This window comes from Trachypithecus francoisi, unplaced genomic scaffold (genome assembly GCF_009764315.1).
Source record: "Trachypithecus francoisi isolate TF-2019V2 unplaced genomic scaffold, Tfra_2.0 Lachesis_group7, whole genome shotgun sequence".
NCBI lineage: Eukaryota > Metazoa > Chordata > Mammalia > Primates > Cercopithecidae > Trachypithecus > Trachypithecus francoisi.
This window is the reverse complement of record NW_022681472.1, coordinates 62,885,565-62,908,263: the sequence shown is the minus strand read 5'-3', so window position 1 is coordinate 62,908,263 and position 22,699 is coordinate 62,885,565. Positions and strand designations below refer to the sequence as shown.

The 22,699-nt window shown below is 35.2% G+C and overlaps 2 protein-coding genes and 1 non-coding gene across 25 annotated transcripts in view; 1 reads left to right on the top strand and 2 right to left on the bottom strand.

The window, feature by feature from the left end:
- The window catches only part of OXR1 (oxidation resistance 1), a 510,160-nt gene that overhangs the window by 9,671 nt on the left and 477,790 nt on the right, over positions 1–22,699 (bottom strand). For 17 of the 23 annotated variants that reach the window (XM_033203135.1, XM_033203132.1, XM_033203134.1 and 14 more), the window contains 4 exons: positions 6,017–6,097; positions 4,047–4,172; positions 3,135–3,287; positions 1,311–1,406 (listed from right to left, as the gene is read on the bottom strand). In XM_033203135.1, the coding sequence (XP_033059026.1) occupies positions 1,311–1,406; positions 3,135–3,287; positions 4,047–4,172; positions 6,017–6,097 (456 nt within the window). Of the gene's footprint in view, positions 1–1,310; positions 1,407–3,134; positions 3,288–4,046; positions 4,173–6,016; positions 6,098–18,461; positions 18,867–22,699 lie in introns of those variants that run through there. The other 6 variants (XM_033203139.1, XM_033203138.1, XM_033203136.1 and 3 more) reach the window with 3 other exon arrangements.
- LOC117079684 lies at positions 13,707–13,768 on the top strand. Its single transcript, XR_004435540.1, has one exon. It is a non-coding gene; the product is annotated as a U7 small nuclear RNA (small nuclear RNA).
- On the bottom strand, positions 15,316–16,602 carry LOC117079342. The gene is made up of 2 exons (XM_033203156.1): positions 16,042–16,602; positions 15,316–16,011 (listed from the first exon to the last, which is right to left on the bottom strand). The coding sequence occupies exons 1-2, from the start codon at positions 16,205–16,207 to the stop codon at positions 15,569–15,571; spliced, it is 609 nt and encodes a 202-aa protein (XP_033059047.1). The 5' UTR covers positions 16,208–16,602; the 3' UTR covers positions 15,316–15,568.

Here is a 22,699-nt window from a genome sequence, read left to right as displayed (position 1 = left end):
AAACATTCCTCTTTCGGTTGGGCATGGTGGCTCACACCCGTAATCCCAGTACTCTGGGAGGCCGAGGCATATGGATCACCTGAGGTCAGGAGTTTGAGACCAGCCTGGCCAATATGGCAAAAACCCGTCTCTACTAAAAATACAAAAATTAGCTGGGCATGGTGGTGTACACCTGTAATCCCAGCTACTTGGGAGGCTGAGGCAGGAGAATTGCTTGAACCTAGAAGACAAAGGTTGCAGTGAGCTGAGATCAGGCCATTGCACTCCAGCCTGGGCGACACAGCAAGACTCCATCTCAAAAACAACAACAACAAGACAAAACATTCCCTTTTTCTCTGCAACCTTGCCAGCATGTTATTATTTGACTTTGTAATAGCCATTCTGACTGGTGTGAGATGGTACCTCATTGTGGTTTCGATGTGCATTTCTCTAATGATCAGTGATGTTGAGTTTTATTTCATAGGTTTGTTGGCTGCATGTATGTCTTCTTTTGAAAAGTGTCTTTGCCCACTTTTCAATGGTGTTTTTTTCTTGCAAATTCACTTAAGTTTCTTGTAGATTCTGGATATTAGACCTTTGTCACACGGATAGAGTGCAAAAATTTTCTCCCATTCTGTAGGCTGTCTGTTCACTCTGATGATAGTTTCTTTTGCTGTGCAGAGGCTCTTTAATTAGATCTCATTTGTCAATTTTTGCTTGTGTTGCAACTGCTTTTGGCATTGTTGTCATGAAATCTTTGCCCGTATCTATGTCCTGAATAGTATTGCCTAGATTTTCTTCTAGGGTTTTTATAATTTTGGGTTTTACATTTAAGTCTTTAACCCATCTTGAGTTAATGTTTGTACACAGGTTAAGGAAGGGGTCCAGTTTCAACTTTCTGCACATAGCTAGCCAGTTCTCCTAGCACCATTTATTAAATAGTGAATGCTTTCCCCACTGCTTATTTTTGTCAGGTTTGTTGAAGATCAGATGGTTACAAGTGCGTGGTCTTATTTCTGAGTTCTCTATTCTGTTCTATGGGTCTATGTGTCTGTTCTTATACCAGTACCATGCTCTTTTGGTCACTGTAGCCTTGTAGCACACTTTGAAGTCGGGTAACGTGATGCCTCCAGCTTTGTTATTTATGCTTAGCATTTTCTTGGCTATTTGGGCTGTTTTTGGGTTCCATATGAACTTTAAAATAGTTTTTCCTAATTCTGTGAAGAATATCAATGGTAGTTTAATGGGAATAGCACTGAATCTATAAATTGCTTTGAGCAGTATGTTATGCCATCTCTTTATAAACAAAATATTGAAATAGTGGTCCTTACCTCAAACTCTGGACAGAATGTAAAAACAAAGGTCTCTCCAGTACCATAAAAGCCATCACTCACTTTAAATGGCTCAGATGCTAATGCACCAAAAACCTAAGGATAAAAAAGGCATGTTCAATGACATGACTAACAAATTTATTTCAGTAAGCATTATTTCATCATACATGTTTAAATAAAATGCAAAAAAGAGAAATCTGGTATAGTTTTATCTAATCATACTTAAAAAGGGAAAAATGGCTAGCTGTTATGTAATTTACATTATTGTCAAATATAAAGCATATTGGTTTTTCAATGGAAAAACAGATTTTTTCCTAGTTTTTAAAGTTTGGGATTTTATTTAAAGTAATTAAATACACAATCTTAAAAAGTAGTTAACATTTCAGGAGGACTTATATGTACAACGTATGTATGAAATGGATAACATGATGCTATGGGATTGTGGTGCTTAATAAAATAAGTCCTCCAGTATAGGGAAACATTCTATCACTTTAAAAATATGCTATTTTTTTCTTTATCATTATACAGTAAATTCCATGAGGGCAGGTGTTATGTGTGAATTATTTTGTCCTTTAACCCTGTGCATGACCTTATACAAGACACACAGTACCCTAGTGAAAAAATTGATGAATAAGAGATTGACCAAGTAATTTCAGTGTTATGGGTTGAAGTTTCCATATCAGAAATGGGAGTGCAGAGAGTCTAACAGATAATCTGTACAGTCACGGTCTATCTTGACATTCTATCTTTATAGTCTTAAATTTGAAAATATTTCCTTATTGAAAGGTTATTTTATATATATATTATAGAAAAGTACACAAAACATAAATGCATAGCTCAGTTTAGAATTATCACAAAGCAAAGTCCCATGCAACGTTCATTCACACCAAGAAACAGAACACCACTAGTTCTAGAAGCTCTCTTTGTGCTTCTTCTCATCAATAGGCTCACCTACCTGAAGGAGTTACTAGCCTAACACCATTATAGATTCATCTGGCCCCCTGATAAAACTTTCTATAAATGAAATCATAAGAAAGTCACTCTTTGGTGTTTGATTTCTAATTCAATATTATGTTTGTGACATTCATCTACGCCATAGCATGTAGCAGTAGTTCATTCATTTTCGTTGGTGCAAATACTTTTTCTTGGGTATGTAACCTTGGGCAAGTTGATAAGCTTATGTCATAGTTGACTCATTCTTTTATATAAAGATGATAACAGTATCAATCTCATAGGGCTTTCATGATTAAATAACATAATGCGTAAGTGATTAGTCAAGTTCCTGACACATAAAACACTAAAGGTGTTAGTAATACTAGTGTTTTGTTCTAATATTGCTATTTTACCTTCTCATTAGTTTCTAATTACAACTGACTTGAACTTGCTGTTTGAGGAACAAACCAATATTACTCTTATTTGTGCTTCTGTTCTGGCTATCACCTTCAAACAATTATTTTTAATGAAAACTTTACCCATTATTCAAGATTCTGCCAATTTCTACCTTTCCCGTGAACCTCATTCTTATTTCCTCACTTTTTCTAGGTTCTAAGAAACCTACCATTTTTCCCAGTATTAGAGATGTTGGTATGTGCAAATGTTCTTTTCTACCACTCTATAATCCCTTTGAAGGCAGTAATTCTTAATCATCATGCTCATATCTATCCTCTATAACACTCAACATTGCCTTGCATATTTAAAGAACCCAGTAATTATCAGTTAAATAATAAAATGTACTAATAAAGTAATGTTTATCAAAGAAATATGCTAAAAGTTACTGTTACTGCTCTTAAAGGATAAGCGATTTATGCATTTAGCGTTTCATACCTGTCCATCACTGTCTTTAATCACCATCAGCACTGGGGTGTCTAAACCTGTCATTGTTCGATAAAGAGTTTTCAAGCTTGTGCCATGTTTTCCAGTACCATAAACAAGAGTCCATGGATAGCCAATTGTTCTTGGTGGAAGATGCTTGGTAAGCTTTAAAAAACAAAGTGATAGTATTTACTTGATAGCTTGCTGTTCATTATGTAGAATACTATTGCCAGCTGGAATTTAATGGTGCTTATATAATGTAGGCTATAAAAATAAATTAACAGTAGAAATTATTATTCTCAAAGATACTAAGATGATTGAAAAGTATTACACATTTCTCAGCATAAAATATTAATTGTCTATTAGGAAAATAAAGAATCATCCTGAACCAGACACAGATTAGAACAGAGATAAGAAATATAGATTACTTACTGCTTTTGCCTTCCATATTGAATTAACAAAAATACTTGATAGACTATTAGCTTGATTATTAAAATATCTCTCAAATAATGGGCTAGGGAGACAGACTATCCAAATTAGGAATCAAGCTTTAATACTTCTCCCTGTGTGACCTCGAACAAGTTCATCGCTCTATGCTCCCAATTTTTTAACTTAATAAAAAATGTGCATAATAAGAGCATCCAATTTCTACAGCTGTTGTAACAACTACATGAAATAATCCACATAAAGCAAGTAACAAGCACACAACAATAAAACAAATATTGGCTATTAGTGTCTGCTTACCTAAATCTCCTAACATCTTAATTAACACTAGCTGCTATGTTTTGCTTACTCTTTCTTTTCACTAGAGTGGGATAGTAACAGCATTAATGCTGTTGCTTCAGAAACAACTAAAAAGAGGCTGTTTTACTCTCATGGGCACACACTCACACTCAGAAATGCACCTATGTGAGCATGTCATACCTTTTCAATTTGATCTGGCAGTAAAAGTTCACTGGGATCACTTAGGTTTGGTCGAAAAGATTCAGACTCCAGGTCTGCTTTCACTGGAGCAACCTGCTTGGAATTTATGTCTTCCCTTGTAGTAATCTAAAAAAGTAAATAGAGGTAGTGTATTAATGTAAACTTGCGACATGCTTTCAAAATTGTCAGACTTTTCAGATAAATAAAGCTTTATATTGTAGAAAATGTGTCTAAATCTTTAACCTTAAGATTTTATAGGGCAAAAGATGCCCCATATCTAATATCTATGATGTAGCCAATGTAGAAAAAGATTTTAAAAAATATAAACAGACGTTTTCTCATCCACTACATGAGGAAGGACTGGTAGGAATGATAAATCCCCATATTTCTGTGTAAAGAAGATAGTCGCACGCATCTTTAATTAAGCCCTTGAAGGGCAAAAGTCAGCCAGCTGGTTTGCTTTGTGTCTGTCTGTGTGTGTGTATGTGTGCTATTTAAAATAGAATTTTTTCATGCTAAACACAAAATTTGTCAAAAATAATTAACAAAACTTCCTGGATGCCAAAATTTTAATGTAAAGAATAGCAGAATAAAAAATATAACTTCATTTTCTGTGAGGTGTGCATGTATTTATTTGTTTCACTGAAAAATGTTACCACTTTTTTAAAATGCTTTCTTTTTTTAACTTTCTAAACATTTAATTTTTTTCATCTAGTTGGACCAAACAATAAATTTTACTGTTAACTTGTTCATACATTTATTTTTAAAATTAGATTATTGCGTTGCATTACAAAGAATATATGCTTTTGCTTGGTGGAAATGATTTCACTGGTATTCTTAAAATGAAAAAAATGTTAACTAAAAATAAAGCTTACTATCGCACGATATATTCTACTGGTGTTTACTTTTTAATATTAACTTTATTTTAATATGTAAAACATAACATTAGAAAATAAAAGAAATGAAACATAACTATTATTTATGAAACTTTTAAATTGGAAAATATGCAGAATTCTATTGGAGCAGATAACTAAAATGCAGCAATGCTCGACAACTGTGATTCTATACGGGAATGAAATTTTTGCTAAATTATTTTGTTCCTTTAACAGGTTTCTTAACAAACCTGAGCAGCATATATTTGCAACCAATACATGTTTTATAACTGTATTGTTTTTTGACAAGAAGTTAAATACTCATTCTTTCATATCATCATGTTTCCCCTTTATTTTGATGATGTGAAAGGTAAAAAGAAAAAGAAAAAGAAACCCAAGGCAGCATTAGAAGCATTAAAAGAAAAAAATTCAGTAGATCTAGCAAAGCCATGAAAGCATATCTTATTAAGAAGAAAGAAACACAGTATAATAGACAAAACTGAAAAATGAGTTTTCAATTACATTGCTTTCTTGTATCTAAAAAAATCACAAAGATTATTTCACAGAATTTTAAGTAATTTATCCAGTTCTGTGTCTAAACTGTACTATTCCAATGTACTTCTAATATCAACCAAGAATGCCTCAAGAACAGTTTATCAAATTGAGATATTTGATGTGACGTTGATACAAATGAAATAACCTTACAGAAAATATTTAAGCCTTGCTATTATTTTTTTTTTAGTTTTCCTATAGTATCATATCTTTCAGGTTTTGTTTAGAAAAGATTCAGTCTCAAAACCAACACCATTCTTCCAATGTTAAATGAATGAAAACTCCTCATCCCTGAAAGAAACACATGATACTGAAAATAATTCTGAAGTGACAGAACATTCTTCAGAATACTTTTCAAATGAAAAGATGACAGAAAAGATAATCCATAGCTCTTCAAGGCAATACTATAATCTTTAATACAAAAAGGAACTTAATTTTAGTGCTGCAGTCAAAGCAAATTCTTCAAATGAGATTTGCCATGACAAAGAACACTAAAAACAGGGAGTATTCAGTCTCCGGAGGGGTTGAAACTACTGAAGGGGGCACCTGGAGGCGTCTGCAGAGTGTGCGCAGTTCTTCAGTATTTAGAGCATCGATCCTGCGGTGATACTCAGCCACTGACACTACCTAAATATGGAGACAGGGAGACAATAATTCCACTGACAGTTGAGAAAAAACAGCAAAAAAAAAAAAAAAAAAGGAGAAATTAAAATGGGAAAAGAGAACTATAATTAGGATTTCTTCCCCACTCCATGCTGCAAATCCAAGAGATTTATATATTAAACTAGAGTGAAATACCCATGAATGATTTTCACTACTACATCCAACTAGTTGGTAATGTAAGGTTTATTTCATAGGCTATTCCATATAGATTCAACTTAGTGAACAGAAATTATAGTTTTTTATACAGAAAACACTATATAAAACACATACTTTGCTAACATTAAAGATAATATCTGAAAACTAAATGGTCTTGCAGTTACAAAGGAAGTGGTAGTTTCAACTACCCCCTCCAAATCAGGTGAGCTCAAACATTATATCCTAATGGCCATGCTAGAAGAATTTCTTCTAGGCACAGGTGACAAACATACCCATCTATAACAGAAACAAAAGAGGGTAGAAGAGCAAGAAAACAATATACATGTACATCTTAAAACCTAAGGCAATTAGAAAAATAAGCTCTAGAAAGTAGAAAATTAGATTTTCAAAAGTATGTCTAATCATAAGTACCTTCTAAGCATGTCGGCTTTAGCCCTTTAAATGACTTTTTTTTTTTCTAATTTTTGCCTCTCTTCTGTTTTATTTCTTTATGGTTTTTACTGTATTACTTATTCTTGACTAACATTTAACAACTTTCCTACATTTTAACTTTCAAAGGAAAACTTTCTATCTTCTATAATTGCCTAGACCAGGCTCTCGCACAGTATTAAATTTGAAAGCCATAAATGACAGGTAAACACTATTACAGAAAGCCCACAAAAACAGGTAAGTTTCCTCAGGTTGACACAACAATTACAGTCTTTTCAGATCATGACATAATTCTAAAAACAGTTACCATACTACAGTGAACACTGGTGGTGTCATAAATATGTGACAATTCTCTTGAGCTATGACTAGTTCCACTTGTAATCAATCAAACATGCACAGAGGCTCTGACCACAAAATGAGTTAAACCAACTGGCTCATAAAGAGTTTAGATTTCGAACCTAGGTTTTAAGGGCTTTTTATTTAGCCAACTAAAAGGAACTAGCTACCACTAAACATCAAGGTAAGCATGAAAAGCTATATAAACTTGTTGAAAGTTCTGAAAGACATGAGAATAGAAAAAAGGAAAAGAGGCTGGACAGATTTCCATTCTGGCCGTTATTATTATATTGAATTTTGCAAAGCAACAAAGCATACAATATGTTAGCCGACTCTGTACTCAGAAACCAGAAGCTGTTATCCTCTCTAGCTCGGGGGGGGGGGGGGGCGGTTAGATATACCTGGGTTCCTCACTGTCTATCAATTTTGTTATGAAACAATGAAAATAATAAAAGTGCATGTCAAATCTGGGTTTGGGTTTACGTGAATTACTGAGGAAATGCATATTAAGGACTGAGTATAGTGCCCAGGACATATTAATGAAAGCTACTATTATTAACACGACTTTTACTTGATTACTTTTCACCAATTACCCTGAGGACTAAATGATAATGGCTGAAGAGCCTCCTTATTTATTTTTGGCTTTTATTTTTGAATGAGAATATTTCAGGTTTGACATCTCAACTATTTTCAACATTTTGATTATTCTGAATTTAATTTTTATATTTCAGTATTAGATAAAAATAATGAAGGACTTTCAATTAAGAACAATAGGATTTCAATAAGGATTAAAGAAAAATTAGGTACTAAAAATAAGAAACATCATGGGCTTACTTTTCTATGCTCAGCAAAACAGGTCTCTAGAAATATTTAATGGCCAATTATATTTTTCTTTCTTTTTTCATGGCCTTCAATCCAGTAGTCTCCTAGACAAGGATTCTCAAAAATCATATAACTTATTTACTCCTCTGCTTTCCTTCTATAACTTATCTACTCCTCTGCTTTCCTCCTACCCCTCCAGTTAACAATGATCTTATACCTATATTCTAAACACACTTCCTGGGTGGAAGTGAAATTAAATTATGCTCACAAAAGAGATCAGTCATAACCTAATTGAATCAGCTGCTGATTGCTGACAGTAGGAGTTACTAATAAGAGAACAATAAACTGCCATGATAAGGCTAAGCTTACCTTAATAACACTTGATAAAGTCATAGTTTCTTTCATGTCACAAATCTACTTTTTCAAATTTACTTTTTTCAATTTTAATTTTTTATAGAACTTAAAACAACTTTCTGCTTCCTTAACCTTAAACATTTACTCATGCCCTGATGCATGATACAGAAAACTAAAAAAAAAAAAAAAAAAAGGTCTGTGAGTTAATAGAAAAAAGGGATTTGAATTTGAATACAGAAATATACTTCCTTCTCTCAAAATAAATAGATAAAAGAGCTATACATTCCCAGTATATATGAGGAAACTGAAATTATTCTTACATTAATTTTTACATCCTTGGTAAACCGTACTCCATGTATATAATTTATTACTTTACCCAAAAGATTAAACCTAACTAAAAAATGAATACATTTCTCCAAAACATCCCATATCACGCCCTGAATTATTAGGGGTAAATAGTTGAGAAAACCAAGATCTTCCAATTAAAAGTGCATTCATTGGCTAAAAAATCGTTTCTTGAGGAATAAGGTATTTGGATATACTGCTAAGTCCTATCTGTAGGAACTAAGTACCATGACCTATACTCTGCAGAATTAAATGCCACCCTCTTCTTTTCAGTCTTTGACAAAGGATCCTCACACAGAGAAAGTATTTTCCTAAGTCTTTATTTCTATAGAATTACCAATGGAAAGGCAGGGGTAAATCCACCCATCACTATTACAAATGGACTAACAAAAATAGACTAGAGAAAATTCAGTTGTTGCCAATCTCATGAATATGAACATGTTCATCTCCTAGATATAAAGAACAATACCTTGTGGATGTTCCAGTGTTTCCCCAAGATTACTCCAAAACAAACCCCAAATCTCCTTCCTTCAACTGTCTTGCACACTAACAAAAATCTGCTAGTTATATGTCAAGTGCCATTTTTACTACTTTCTAAGTAAAGGGAAATGCAAGAGAAAAAGAAATACTATCTAATCAATGCCACTTATACTTACTTTGGTCCCAAAAATATGTTAAAGAAGAAAATACAATTCTGAGCTTCTGTATCAAACAAAAAGAACATACAACCGCATCCTTGAAGTCACATAAGCTATTGTTCCGCTACATCTCATCATATATTAATAGTCTTTATTACAAAATAAGACCAGAATTATGTTAAACTTTGCCCCATTTTGCCTAAATTAAAACTACTGCTTTCAAAATATCATTCCATTTTGAGACCAGCCTGGGAAACATGGAGAAACCTCATCTCTACAAAAAATACAAAAAATTAGCTGGGCCTGGTGACGTGGGGTGGAAGGATCACCAGAGCCCAGGAGGTTGAGGCTGCAGTGAGCCAAGATCAAGCCACTGCACTACATCCTGGGCAAGAGAGCAAAACTCTGTCTTAAAAAAAAAAAAAAATCCAGAATTAATTCCATTAGTAAAGTTTGATTTGAAAAAATCTCCAATTAAAATTACTTCCTGTCCTTCATCAATACTGGGAACAGGAAAAAAGGGGAAGGAAGAGGGGAGCCATATTCCCATGTCCTTTTTTTTTTTTTTTGAGACGGAGTCTCCCTCTGTCACTCAGGCTGGAGTGCAGTGGCGTGATCTCGGCTCACTGCAACCTCTGCCTCCTGGGTTCAAGTGATTCTTCTGCCTCAGCCCCTCTGCCTCTTGGGTTCAAGTGATTCTTCTGCCTCAGTCTTCCTAGTAGCTGGGACTACAGATGTGTGTTGGGACTACAGGTGTGTGCCACCACGCCCAGCTAATTTTGTATTTTTAGTAGAGACAGGGTTTCACCATATAAACTATACTAAAAAATTGTATATTACAAATTCTAGAGGAATCATTTTAAAAAGTTTTTTAAAAAAGTATAACTGAGATGCTAAGAGATGAAAGAATATGGAATCAAATTAAATCTGAAGCACAGGAAAATAAAATTAGAGCAGAAATCAATAGATTAAAAACAAAATCAATAGAAACCCAGCAATGGAACCAGAAGCCAGTTCTTTAATCTTTGAAAAGGTCAATAAAATTGATAAACCCCTACCTCTAGCCAGGATAGATGAGAGAGAGTGAGAGAATAAATATTAGAAATGAAGAGGGGTCATCATTACTGATCCCATGGATATTAAAAGAATAATAAAGAAATACTATAAAACTGTACACTCATTAATCTGATAATCTAGATAAACCAATTCTTTGAAAGACAGAAACCACCAAAAGTCACACAAGAAGAAACAGGTAATGCATGCCTATTATCTCAGCTACTCAGGAGGCTGAGGTGGCAGGATCACTTGAGCCTATGAGTTCAAGACCAGCCCAGGCAACATAGCAAAACCCCAACTCAAAAAAAGAAAGACAAATACATGTTCAAATAATTAATAAATAATTAATAACCTCCTAAAACAGAAAGCACAAGGCCCAGACAGGCTCACTGATTAATACTACCAAATATTTATGAAGAAATTATACAAACTCTCCACAATCTCTTCCAGAAAACAGAAGCAGAGGGAATACTTCTTAACTAATTCTGTGAGGACAGCATTACTCTAATAGAAATAAAAACATTACAAGAAAGAAAAACTACAGGCAATTATCTCTCATTAACATACATGCAAAAATTCTCAACAAAACACTAGCAAATTGAATTAAGCAATGTACAAATATACAGAATTATATAAAATGATCAAGCAGAACTTATCCCACCTATGCAAGACTGGTACAACCTTGAAAATCAATTGATGTAATCATCAACATGGTACAGAAGAAAAATCACATGATCTTACCAACAGATACAAAAAAAAGCACTAGTCAAAACCCAACACTAATAAAAATGGTTTAGGAAGTTAGGAATAAAGGAGAACTCCCTCAACTGGATAAAGAACATGTATTAAAAAAATTCAGTTAACATCACATATAATAGTGAGAAACAAGATCCTTTCACACTAAGACTGGGAACAAGGAAAGGATATCCCTTGTCAGTATTCTTATCTGACATTATGCAGGAAGTCCTAGCTAATACAATGAGACAAAGGAAGAAAATTAAAGTTATATAAATAGGGAAGAAAGAGATAAAACTGTCTTTGGTAGCAGACGACATGATTGTTGGTATACAAAAATCCCAACGAATCAACCAAAACACTGCTGGAATTAATAAGTGATCATGGCAGGCTTTCAGAGTGCAAGATTAATATGCAAAAATCAACAGTCTTCCTATGTATCAGCAATGAAAACTTGGAATTTCAAAGTTAAAAAAAGAATACCATTTATATTAGCATAATGTAAATGAAATACATATAATGCTAACAAAATACATAGAGATCTACGTGAAAAAAAAGTAGAAAACTGTGATGAAGAAAAGATTTAAATACATATTCCACGTTCATAGATAGGAAGACACAATATTGTCAAGCTGTCGGTTCTTCCCAACTTGATATAGAGATCCAATACAATTTCAATCAAAATTCTACCAGGTTATTTTGTAGATACAGGTAAATTGATTCTAAAATTTATAGAAAAAGTTTACATGCAAAGACACAGAATAGCCAAGAAAGCAATGAAGAAAAAGAACAAAGTTGGAAGATTGACGCTACTCAACTTCAAGACCTATTGTACTATAAAACTACAGTAATCACTACATCATGGTTTTGGCAAAATAACTGACAGATCAATGATACACAATAAAATACTCAGAAATATCCCACATAAATATGGTCAACTGACTTTTAACAAAGGAGTAAAGACAATTCAGAGGAGAAAGAATGGTCTTTACCCCAAACAGTATTGGAACAACTGGATATCCACCTGCAGAACAGTCAATTGAGACAAAGTCTTTACACTAAATGGACTACAGAGGAAAACGCAAACTATGAATCTCCTAGAAAATAACATAGGAAAAAAATCTTTGTGACCTTAAGTCTGAAGGTGCATTTTTAGATAAAATACCACAAGTACAATCCATGAAAAAGAAAAGTATTAAGTTGAATTTCATTAAAAGTAAAAATTTCTACTGTGTGAAAGACACTGTCAAGAGAATGAAAAAGACAAGCTACAGACTGGGAAAAAATCTCTGCAACACATATAAATGATAAAGGACTGTTATCCAAAATATATGAAGGAATACAGAAAGGAAGGAAAGAGACAAAATTGTCTGTTCTATCTCTATGTTTATGTAAAATGTAACAATAAGATATCAAACAAACTGATTAAAACATGGACAAAAGATATGTCACCAGGGAAATGCAAATTAAAATAAGATTGATATATCACTACACACCTATTTAAATAAAAGCTAAAATCCAAAGCACTGACAACAGCAAATGTCAGCAGGGATGTGGAGAACAGGAATTCTCATTTGTTGTGGATGCCATGCAAAATGGGTATAGCCAGATGAAAAACAGTTTGGCAGTTACTTTCTTTCTTTTCTTTCTTTCTTTTTTTTTTTTCAGAGACAAGGTCTCACTATGTTGCCCTGGCTGGTCTCAAACTCCTCCCACTTCAGCCTCCTAAAGTGTTGATATTACAGGCGTGAGTCACCACACTGGCCTACCAAACACACCCTTAACGTAGGATAGAGCAATCATGTTACCTGGTATTTACCTAAACAAGTTGAAAACTTATATGTCAACACAAAATCTACATCCAAAAGTTTGTAACAGTTTTTTTTTCATAAGTGCCAAAAGGTGGAAGGAAGCAAAATGTCCTTTACCAGGTGAATGGATAAAGAAGTGGATAAAACCATAAAATAGAATATTATTCAGCAATAAAAAGAAATGAGCTGTCAAGCCAAAAAGACATGAAGGGATCTTAAATAAAAATTCCTAAGTGAAAGAAGCCCCAATCTAAAAAAGGCTACATACTACTGTACGATTCCAACTATATGACACGCTGCAAAACGCAAAACAGTGGAAAGACTGGTGGGTGCCAGGTGGTCACTATAAGGGAATGAGTGATAAACAGCTATGGCACAGGGAATTCTTAGGGTAGTAAAATCATACCATGTGATTCTACAACTAGATATATGTCATTATACACTTGTCAAAACCCACAGAATATACAACTCAAAGAATGAACCCTAATGTAAACTATGGACTCTGCATGACAATGTATCAGTATTTGTTCATACACTGTAACATATACCACACTAATGTCATATGTGAGTAACAGGGAAAACTGTGTTTTGGGGAAAAGAGAGTATATGGAAACTCTCTATACCTTCCATTCAATTTTTCTGTAAACCTAATACTAATCTAAAAAACAAAATCTATTAATTAAAAAAAGTTAGGGGGATAATAAAACAAAAAATCCAGAGAGGTAGTTACCAATATGAGAGTGACATAAGATGAGATGAGAAAAAACACACAGACAGATGCAGCTACATTAGTGATGTTCTAGTTCTAATACTGGGTAGTGGTACATCACAGATGTTTACTATTATGCCTCATAACTAGTATACATAAGATACCCTTTTCAACTATTGAGTCAGTGTTACAGCTCTCTTAGAATTTATCTAGCAGGTTTTCTGGTCTTCACTGGAAAGCCCCCTACGCTATTAAATTTATTTAAATGAAAAATAAAAAAAACTGAGTCAAATAAATTAGGAAAAAATATTTTACATTGAATATATGTGTACACTTTTTTCAACTAAGTTGTGACTGCAGAGCAGAAGATGTTTCACTTACCATAAGAGATACATAAATACTGGTTAATAAATGTACTATGACTATACTACTACAGATAGGCAGCATAATATTGAAGAATACTGGCTTTAGTTTTAGACTGCTACCTTAATTCTGATTCTGATTTTTATTAGTATTGTGAACTTAGGGAGCCTCATTTAGTTCCTCCATTTCTGATTCTTCAAATGGAAATACTCGTACATTTTATGAGAAATAAATAATATGTATAAAGTCTATATAAAATAGGTTCTCATACATTAAACATACGAAATAAATAATTCTCTTCCTCTTGTTATATTCTGAAGATTTTTGAGGGCAAGTATGGCAAAGAGTTTAAAGGCATTGGCTAGAGCCAGAATGACTAGATTAAAACATCAGCTCTGACTTGCACTAGTTGTAGTGTGATTGGTATATCCCTCTGTTTTTTCACTCGTAAAATGGAGAAGATACAGTAATATTCCACAGGGTTGTGAGGAATAAATAAGGAAACTCATTATTAAGTGTTTAGAACAATATTTGGTATACACTGTCAGTACAAGTAATTATTTTCATCATTATAATTATTATCTCATGCTGAAGTCACTGGAAAGATTTTTACATTTAAATTAGCTCTTCCTAAAAATCCACCTGTCGGCTAATTCTTGAACAGATGTAAATAATTCGACATACAAACTCTTCTCCTGTGTTTTCATATATGAAAGCCTAAATTTTAAAAAAGTCTATTCTTTCGTATATGACAGCCTAAACTAAGAAAATGGTGATGAAATTAGTGACTACTGATAAAGGTAATAAAACAATGATGTTATTTAATGATTTGTGACTTTGATTAAGACCAAATCCTTATTATAAAATGGGCTTATAATTTCAAGTAAATTACGATTTATTGACAGACACTAACAAGGTAAAGTATGGCACATGAATATATCAAATACATGAACAGCTTCAAATAAATGAATGATTAAAGTTTAAGTTATCAGAATAAACTATAAAACGGCCTTAAAAAAATAAAAGGTAACAAAACTTAAGCATGCTTGATCAATATGGTTCTCATCGAAGCTAACTGGCAAAAGGTTAATTTCATGCCATGAATTTTGTTAGGAGTGTATGCTTCTTATTATTAATGTATTTGAGACATAAATTAACTCACTTATAAAACAAAAAAAACTGGTTAACACATAGGGTTACTGTAAGGTCATGTGATACTATATACATAGGCATTTAGAAAATTGTCAAGGTATCTACAGATACCTTAGTGATAATCTCTCTTACAGAGGTAGTAATAATATGGCCATATTTGTTGGGTAAAGACGAAGAATTCTAAAAAGCTACACATTACAAACTCTAAAATGTCAAATTTTATTTGCTCTGAAATACTGGTTATTCTCTTAGAAATATATATATATATATATATATATATTTTTTTTTTTTTTTTTTCAGTTTAAAAGCATAAGAGCCCCTTGTCAGGCAAAATCTTACAGGGATCTCAATCTATAAAACAGGTAAAAGAACTGCTAATCCTTTTCATCCCAATTTTCTTAAGAACTGCCTGCCTTACAGCTCCTAGAATATCTGCTTTAAAGCAAAGCAAACAACTAGAAAACTGGGACTTCAGCTTGTCTACACATCAAAACACATCATACTGTACTATTTCAGAAAAACTTCAAAGTCATCCTGGTGAACTACAATATGTGCTAGTGAGAAGTGACAACATGCTAGCAGCCCTCACTCTTGGTGCCTCCTCTGCCTTGGCGTCCACTCTGGTGGCACTTGAGGAGCCCTTCAGCCTGCCACTGCACTGTGGGAGCCCCACTCTGGGCTGGCCAAGGCTGGAGCTGGCTCCCTCTGCTTGCGGGGAGGTGTGGAGGGAGAGGCACCAGTGGGAAGCGGGGCTTCCCGTGGCGCTCACAGGCCCGTGCGGCAGGCGCCGGCTCAGCGGCCCTGCACTTGGAGCTGCCGGCCGGCACTGCTGGCCCTGGGCAGTGAGGGGCTTAGCACTCCAGCCAGCAGCTGCAGAGGGTGCGCCAGTCCCCCTGCAGTACTGGCCCGTTGGTGCTGTGCTCGAAATCTCCTGGGGCCTCAGCTGTCTCCCCACGGGGCAGGGCTCAGGACCTGCAGCCCACCATGCCCGAGCCCCCGCTCCTGAGTGGGCTCCCGCTGGGCCCAAGCCTCCCCAAAGGGCACCGCCCCCTGCTTCATGGCGCCGGGTCCCATCCACCGCCCAAGGGCTGAGGAGTGCAGGTGCAACTGGGGACTGGCGGGCAGCTCGGCCTGCAGCCCTCCTACAGGATTCACTAGGTGAAGCCATTTGGGCTCCTGAGTCTAGTGGGGACTTGGAGGACTTTTATGTCTAGCTAGAGGATTGTAAATGCACCAATCAGCACTCTGTGTCTAGCTCAGGGATTGTAAATGCACCAATCAGCACCCTGTCAAAATGGTCCAATCAGGTCTCTGTAAAACGGACCAATCCGCTCTCTGTAAAATGGATCAATCGGCAGGATGTGGGTGGGGTCAGATAAGGGAATAAATGCAGGCTGCCCAAACCAGTCAGCGGCAACCCACTCCAGTCCCCTTCCAGATTGTGGAAGCTTTGTTCTTTCACTCTTTAGGATAAATCTTGCTGCTGCTCACTCTTTGGGTCCATGCTGCCTTTATGAGCTACAACACCATGAAGGTCTGCAGCTTCACTCCCGAAGCCAGCGAGACCACAAACCCACCAGAAAGAATGAACAATTCCAGATGTGCTGCCTTTAAGAGCTCCAACACTCACGGCAAAGGTCTGCAGCTTCACTCCTGAAGTCAGCGAGACCATGAACCCACCAGAAGGAAGAAACTGCGGACACGCCATCTTTAAGAAATGTAACACTGTGAGGGTCCACAGCTTCATTCTTGAAGTCAGCGAGACCAAGAACCCACCAATTCTGGACACACTAGGGTCAAGCTGTCTCTACTACACGACAGTTTAGTTCAGTGACCACTCCATGCTTCAACCAGTCATTCAAAATGGGAAATAATTCTACTAAACTTTCTGGGTTACTGTGAGGGTTCAATTAAATAATATATATGTATGGGCAGAGCTAATGGCCATGAGTAGAAGCATTCTTGCTCAGGCATGAAATAAAGTATCTGACAAAATTATATAGCCTCCCGTAAGAATGAACAGAACTTGGCTGGGCGCGGTGGCCTGTAATCCTAACACTATGGGAGGCTGAGTTGGGTAGATCTCCTGAGCTGAGCTCATGAGATAAAAAGCCCAGCCTGGGTAACAAGGCAAAATCTAGTCTCTATAAAAAATACAAAAAAATTAGTGGGCTGTGGTGCATGTTTGCAGTCCCAGCGACTTGGGGGGCTGAGGCAGGAAGATCACTTAAGCCCAGGAGGCGGAGGTTGAAATGAGCCAAAATTTCACCACTGAATTCCAACCTGGGTGACAAAGTGAGGAGACCCTGTGTCAAAAATAAAAATAAACGAATGAACAGGACTTGGACGTGGTGACTGCAATAAGTGTTAAGTGTTTGATGCACATTAATTAGATTGATCTATAAATTTCAGAATACCCACAATTTATTTTGCTTGTATTTGTAATAAACTGTATTGAAGTCTTTGCAAATTAAGAATAAATGATTATTCAAACTTCAAATCAAAAAAATGTATGAATAGCTTCATTGTTCTTGGTTTAAAAAAGACGGTGTTAACTGATTTATCTAGTAAATCTAACCACAAATTTTAAAAATTCAATCATTTCAGGTGCCTAAACCCCTCTGTGCTGATGTAACATATAAATGAATTTTGAAATTACAATTAAAAATAACACCTTTAATATTTTAATATTTTGACACACTTAACATTTAAGGGAGGCAAACTTCTTTGGGGGCATCTCCCAAAGTCCTTATTGGATTTTAAATTGTCTACAATTACAGTAAAAATAAAATAAACATTCATAAGGCAAAATATAATCCCAAATTACCATAGAAAGAGCAATGGACATTTTATAACAATGTACACATACAGAAAAGTAACTAAAATTCTTACAATAATATGGTTGACTGAATTTCCTTACTAGGATATCACTTAAAGACTTGTATTAGGTAGCATTGCCTGAAAACTTTTTAAATAGCTTAAAAACCTTTTAGTCAGATTCTTAAAATTATACCCTTAAATAAACAATATTATAAAAGAATCTGGTTTGAGATCCAGTCAATAAAAATTAATTTACTCTGTTCTATTCAATTTATTTTCAAGCAAGAGAAAATCCTGAATATTTTTCTACAAAGTTAAGCTAAAATAAAAAACATTAAGGCAGCAATTAAGATTTGGTATCTTCCTGCTGGTGTAGAACATACAAAACACTTAATATGAAACAAAATTACAGTCCCTTATTAATTTCCCTTTTTGAAGATACTCAGAATTAACAGAAACAACTTCAAGGTACTTTGTACAATCATAAAATTTTGTATTCTATAAATATCCTCTATGCTTAAACTTTCAGAAATTGTATAATTTTTCATAATGTCACCATGAAAAGACTAGCATATATACAAATTAAAATAACTAAGGTTTACCAGAGTGTATTTATGATTAATTGGTTGATGTCTTCTCCCTTTTTTCCCATACCAGAGACGAGACATTTCCTTTCTAGGGGAAATTAAGTTACATAAAATCACGTAAGAACTGTTTTCAAAAGCATTCTTCCTCTATCAAAGATAAATTTCCAGCACCAGAGCCTTACTACAGTGACAAAACAGTTTGCTAGAGACAAAGATTTGATTGACAAGAGAGAGAGCTAATCACTAAGGAGTTTCCATAGCAATGATAGTCCTGAGTGGAGGCTGTAAAGCTGGGGAGGGAAGAGAGAATTTCCCATGCTTAAGTTTGGTTGCACTGTACCCAAATGTGCAAAGAAAGGGCTCAAAACTTTAAAGATACAGAGCCTATATTTCCAAACATCAGTACACGAAGAAATATACTAAAAGTAACCCAGTAACAAAAAAGGAGTAAATATAATTTCCAGAGTCTCTCAAAGCACATGAATGATTTTAATAAACATTTTGTTGTTTGTTCATATAGTCATAAAATTATGTCCCTTACTTACAGCTAACAGTAAAACAAAATTACATCTTTTACATGAACATTTTTTAAGCAATAAGATGTCCTTTGTGGACTCTTCCACCCTAAAATTTTACAGAATGACTATGTAAAAACCAAGCCAGTGTGCTACAAATAAATCCTACACAAATATTCAAAGTGTCCTGAAAATTCCTTTGCCTGTTACACAGTCTGCTTTTAAACTGCATTCTCTAACATCTAATTTCTTGAAAAGGTAGTTATATTCACTATGCCTACATACACTTCACTAACCAGTGATATTTTGAATATAACCAAAGAAGTGAATTTTTTAAAGATTAAATATAAACTATAAAAATATATAAACTAAAACTATCTAGAATTCAGCTTTAATTAGAGTATCAATGTCATGATGATACATTTGAAAATTTCTTTCATTTTAAGGTTCTTTCATTTTAAGGCTCCTTCCACTTCACTTTGTTGTATGTACATGATGCCACCTTTTCACACACACACCACCTTTCTAACACACAATACTGCATCCCAACCAAACCCCCACCCCATCTCCTTCCTCCACATTCCAGCATGCGCTCACACAGAGCACAGCACACCCCACAGTGAACACCCTACCTCCTCCACATACCAGACATTTCCCCTATTCCTCTTATTCAGCCCCACTACACTTAGCCTAAAATCTCTCCCACAGTTCCTCATAGGCATACCATCATTATCTTCACACCAGGGTTAAAGTTCTCTTCTATATACAGTGCATTGTGGTCACACTCCACCCCTCCATTACAGACTCTCCTAACAACTCATCAGCAATATTATAAAATTTGGTGGTGATGGTGGTGGAAGCAGCATTTTGAAAGCTTGTCATAACTTCCAGCTACATTTTCTAAAATAACAAATATGATGTGTGTTCCAAAATGAGGTGTAAATGATATATTAAAAACAAAACCAAAAACCACCAAGCATGGCATAGTCTATTCTGTTGGTTGCCTATTCAATATCCACCCTTACAAGTCTTTCCTAAAGTGGCCTTGATTTTGCTCAGGTATCCTTCCAGCCATGTTTCTGAGGAGGTTTCTGACTAGTTCATCTCTGGACAGAACTAGTCATTAGAGACCTAAATCAGTGGCTCTCAAGTTTTAGCTGGCATCAAAATCACCTGGAGTATTTGTTACACCAGAATTCCGGGCTCCAAAAACTGCTTCTAATTAATGAGACTCAAATGGGGTCTGAGAATTTGCATTTCTAATAAATTCCCAGGTGCTGATGCTGCTGATAGTCTGGAAACCACACTTCAAGAAACAACAGGTTTAAGCTATTCTGAGTGCAGTTTTCTGTTTCTCGAAGTCATCCAAATTTATAATAATACAGTGTCAGGCAAACATAAAATGAGCTCAATGAGTCTCCTTCTTGCCCTTTCTGTTTTTGTAGTATTTACAACACATATTGCTAAGTCATTTAAATTTGCCTAGATATCCAAGAGTTTGAAGGAGATGTCAATTATTATTATAATAACATGATGGGAAATAAAGCACTTTTGAAAACACTACCAGTTTACAAGTTGAACATAATCTGTTCTCATAATTCAGATATTCAATTTAATAATCCTTTTCCTTTACTTTATTCAAATTGAAGTTATTAAATTACCTTATATCTCTTCCTGTTTGATTTGGGAATGGTATGATAGAAGCTATAATATATAATTTACCCTACTCACTATTTATGATTTTATGCCAGGTGAGGTGGCTGTAATCCCAGTGCTTTGGGAGGGTGAGGCAGGAGAATTACTTGAGCCCAGAAGATTGAGACCAGCCTGGGCAACACAGCAAGACTCTATCTCTACAAAAAAAAAAAAAAAAAAAAAAAAATTAGCTGGATGAGGTGGCACATGCCTGTAGTCCCATCTACTGAGGAGGACGAGGCAGGAAGACCTCTTGAGCTCAGAGTTCGAGGATGCAGTAAGCTGTGAGTGTGCCACTGCATTCCAGCCTGGACAACACAGCAAGACCCTTTCTCAAAAAATAATAATAAATTTAAAAATAAAGTAATATTTTAGAATTTTAATATTTAAAATCATAAACTAGTCTGTCACTCATACATCCTGCCTCTTCTCACAGTCTATATTAGAGGCTTTTTATTTTTTATTTTTTTTGAGATGGTGTATTGCTCTGTTGCCCAGGCTAGAGTGCAACGACGTGATCTCCGCTCACTGTAACCTCCGCCTCCTGGGTTCAAGGGATTCTCCTGCCTCAGAGTCCTGACTAGCTGGGATTACAGGTGTGTGCCACCACGCCCGGCTAATTTTTGTATTTTCTTTTTTTTTTTTTTTTTAAGACGGAATCTCTCTCTGTTGCCCAGGCTGGACTGTACAGGCACGACCTCGGCTCACTGCAAGCTCCGCCTCCTGGGTTCATGCCATTCTCCTGCCTCAGCCTCCTGAGTAGCTGGGATTATAGGCGCCCACCACCACGCCTGGCTATTATTTTTTATAATTTTAGTAGAGACAGGGTTTCACCGTGTTAGTCAGGATGGTCTCGATTTCCTGACCTCATGATCCGCCTGCCTCGGCCTCCCAAAGTGCTGGGATTACAGGTGTGAGCCACTGCACCTGGCCTAACTTTTGTATTTTTAGTAGAGACGGGGTTTCACTGTATTGGCTAGGCTGGTCTCGAACTCCTGACCTCAGGTGATCTGCATGCCTTGACCTCCCAAAATGCTGGGCTTACAGGTGTGAGCCACTACGCCTGGCCTAGATAAATATTTTTAATGGAAATACTATAGCTCACAACTTTGGGCTAGCAATTGAAAAATATTTTTAACAGGGAAAGCAAAACACTAGTTCAAAACTCTCCTGAGGTCGCTAATATCTTTAAGATAACATAATCAGTAGTCAAAACAGATGATATTAGGCATAAAACCTGGGTGCCAAATGCTAATAAAAGAAAACATATGAATAGTCTAAAACTTTCATTTGTAACTATACAGGTTCTCAACATAGAAATATAGTCATATATCACATAATGACAGGGATATGTTCTGAGAAATGCATCTTTAAGCAATTTCGTTGTGTGAACATCACAGCATGTACTTACATAAAGCTAAATGGAATAGCCTACCATATAACTAGGTTATATGGTATGGCTTATTGCTTCTAGGCCATACCATATAGCACGTTACTGTACTGAATACTATATGTGACTGTAACACAGTGATAAGGATTTGTATATCAAAATATATCTAAACATAGAGAGGGTAATGCATTGTACTATGATGTTATGACATCACTAAGAGAGAGCTCCATTACAATCTCAGGGAACCAACAAAATGTCATTATGTGGTGCATGACCATATTATGAAAATCAGTACCTATCAACTTACAAATTCCAATTAAGTGTTTAATCCTTCTGATTTCTTTTTCAGATTTATTAACTGTCTTCTGGAGTTATAATTTGTAATATTATTTGATTATTCGATCAGTATTTTAAAAAAAGAATACTTAAAAAAATTCCCTTTATCTGAGAAATGTGATTTCTCAATGTAGTGACTTTAGACACAGAGAATTCCTCCACTTTTGGACCAAATTAATTCTATGTGGATTTTGCTGGCTGGACTGAGAAGAGATCGTGAGGGTTTTGTGCGTTTAATATATTAGTTCAGTTTTAATTTTGGTGTTACTTATACCTTAATAATAATAAAAAACATATGTTTAATAAAATGAACACCA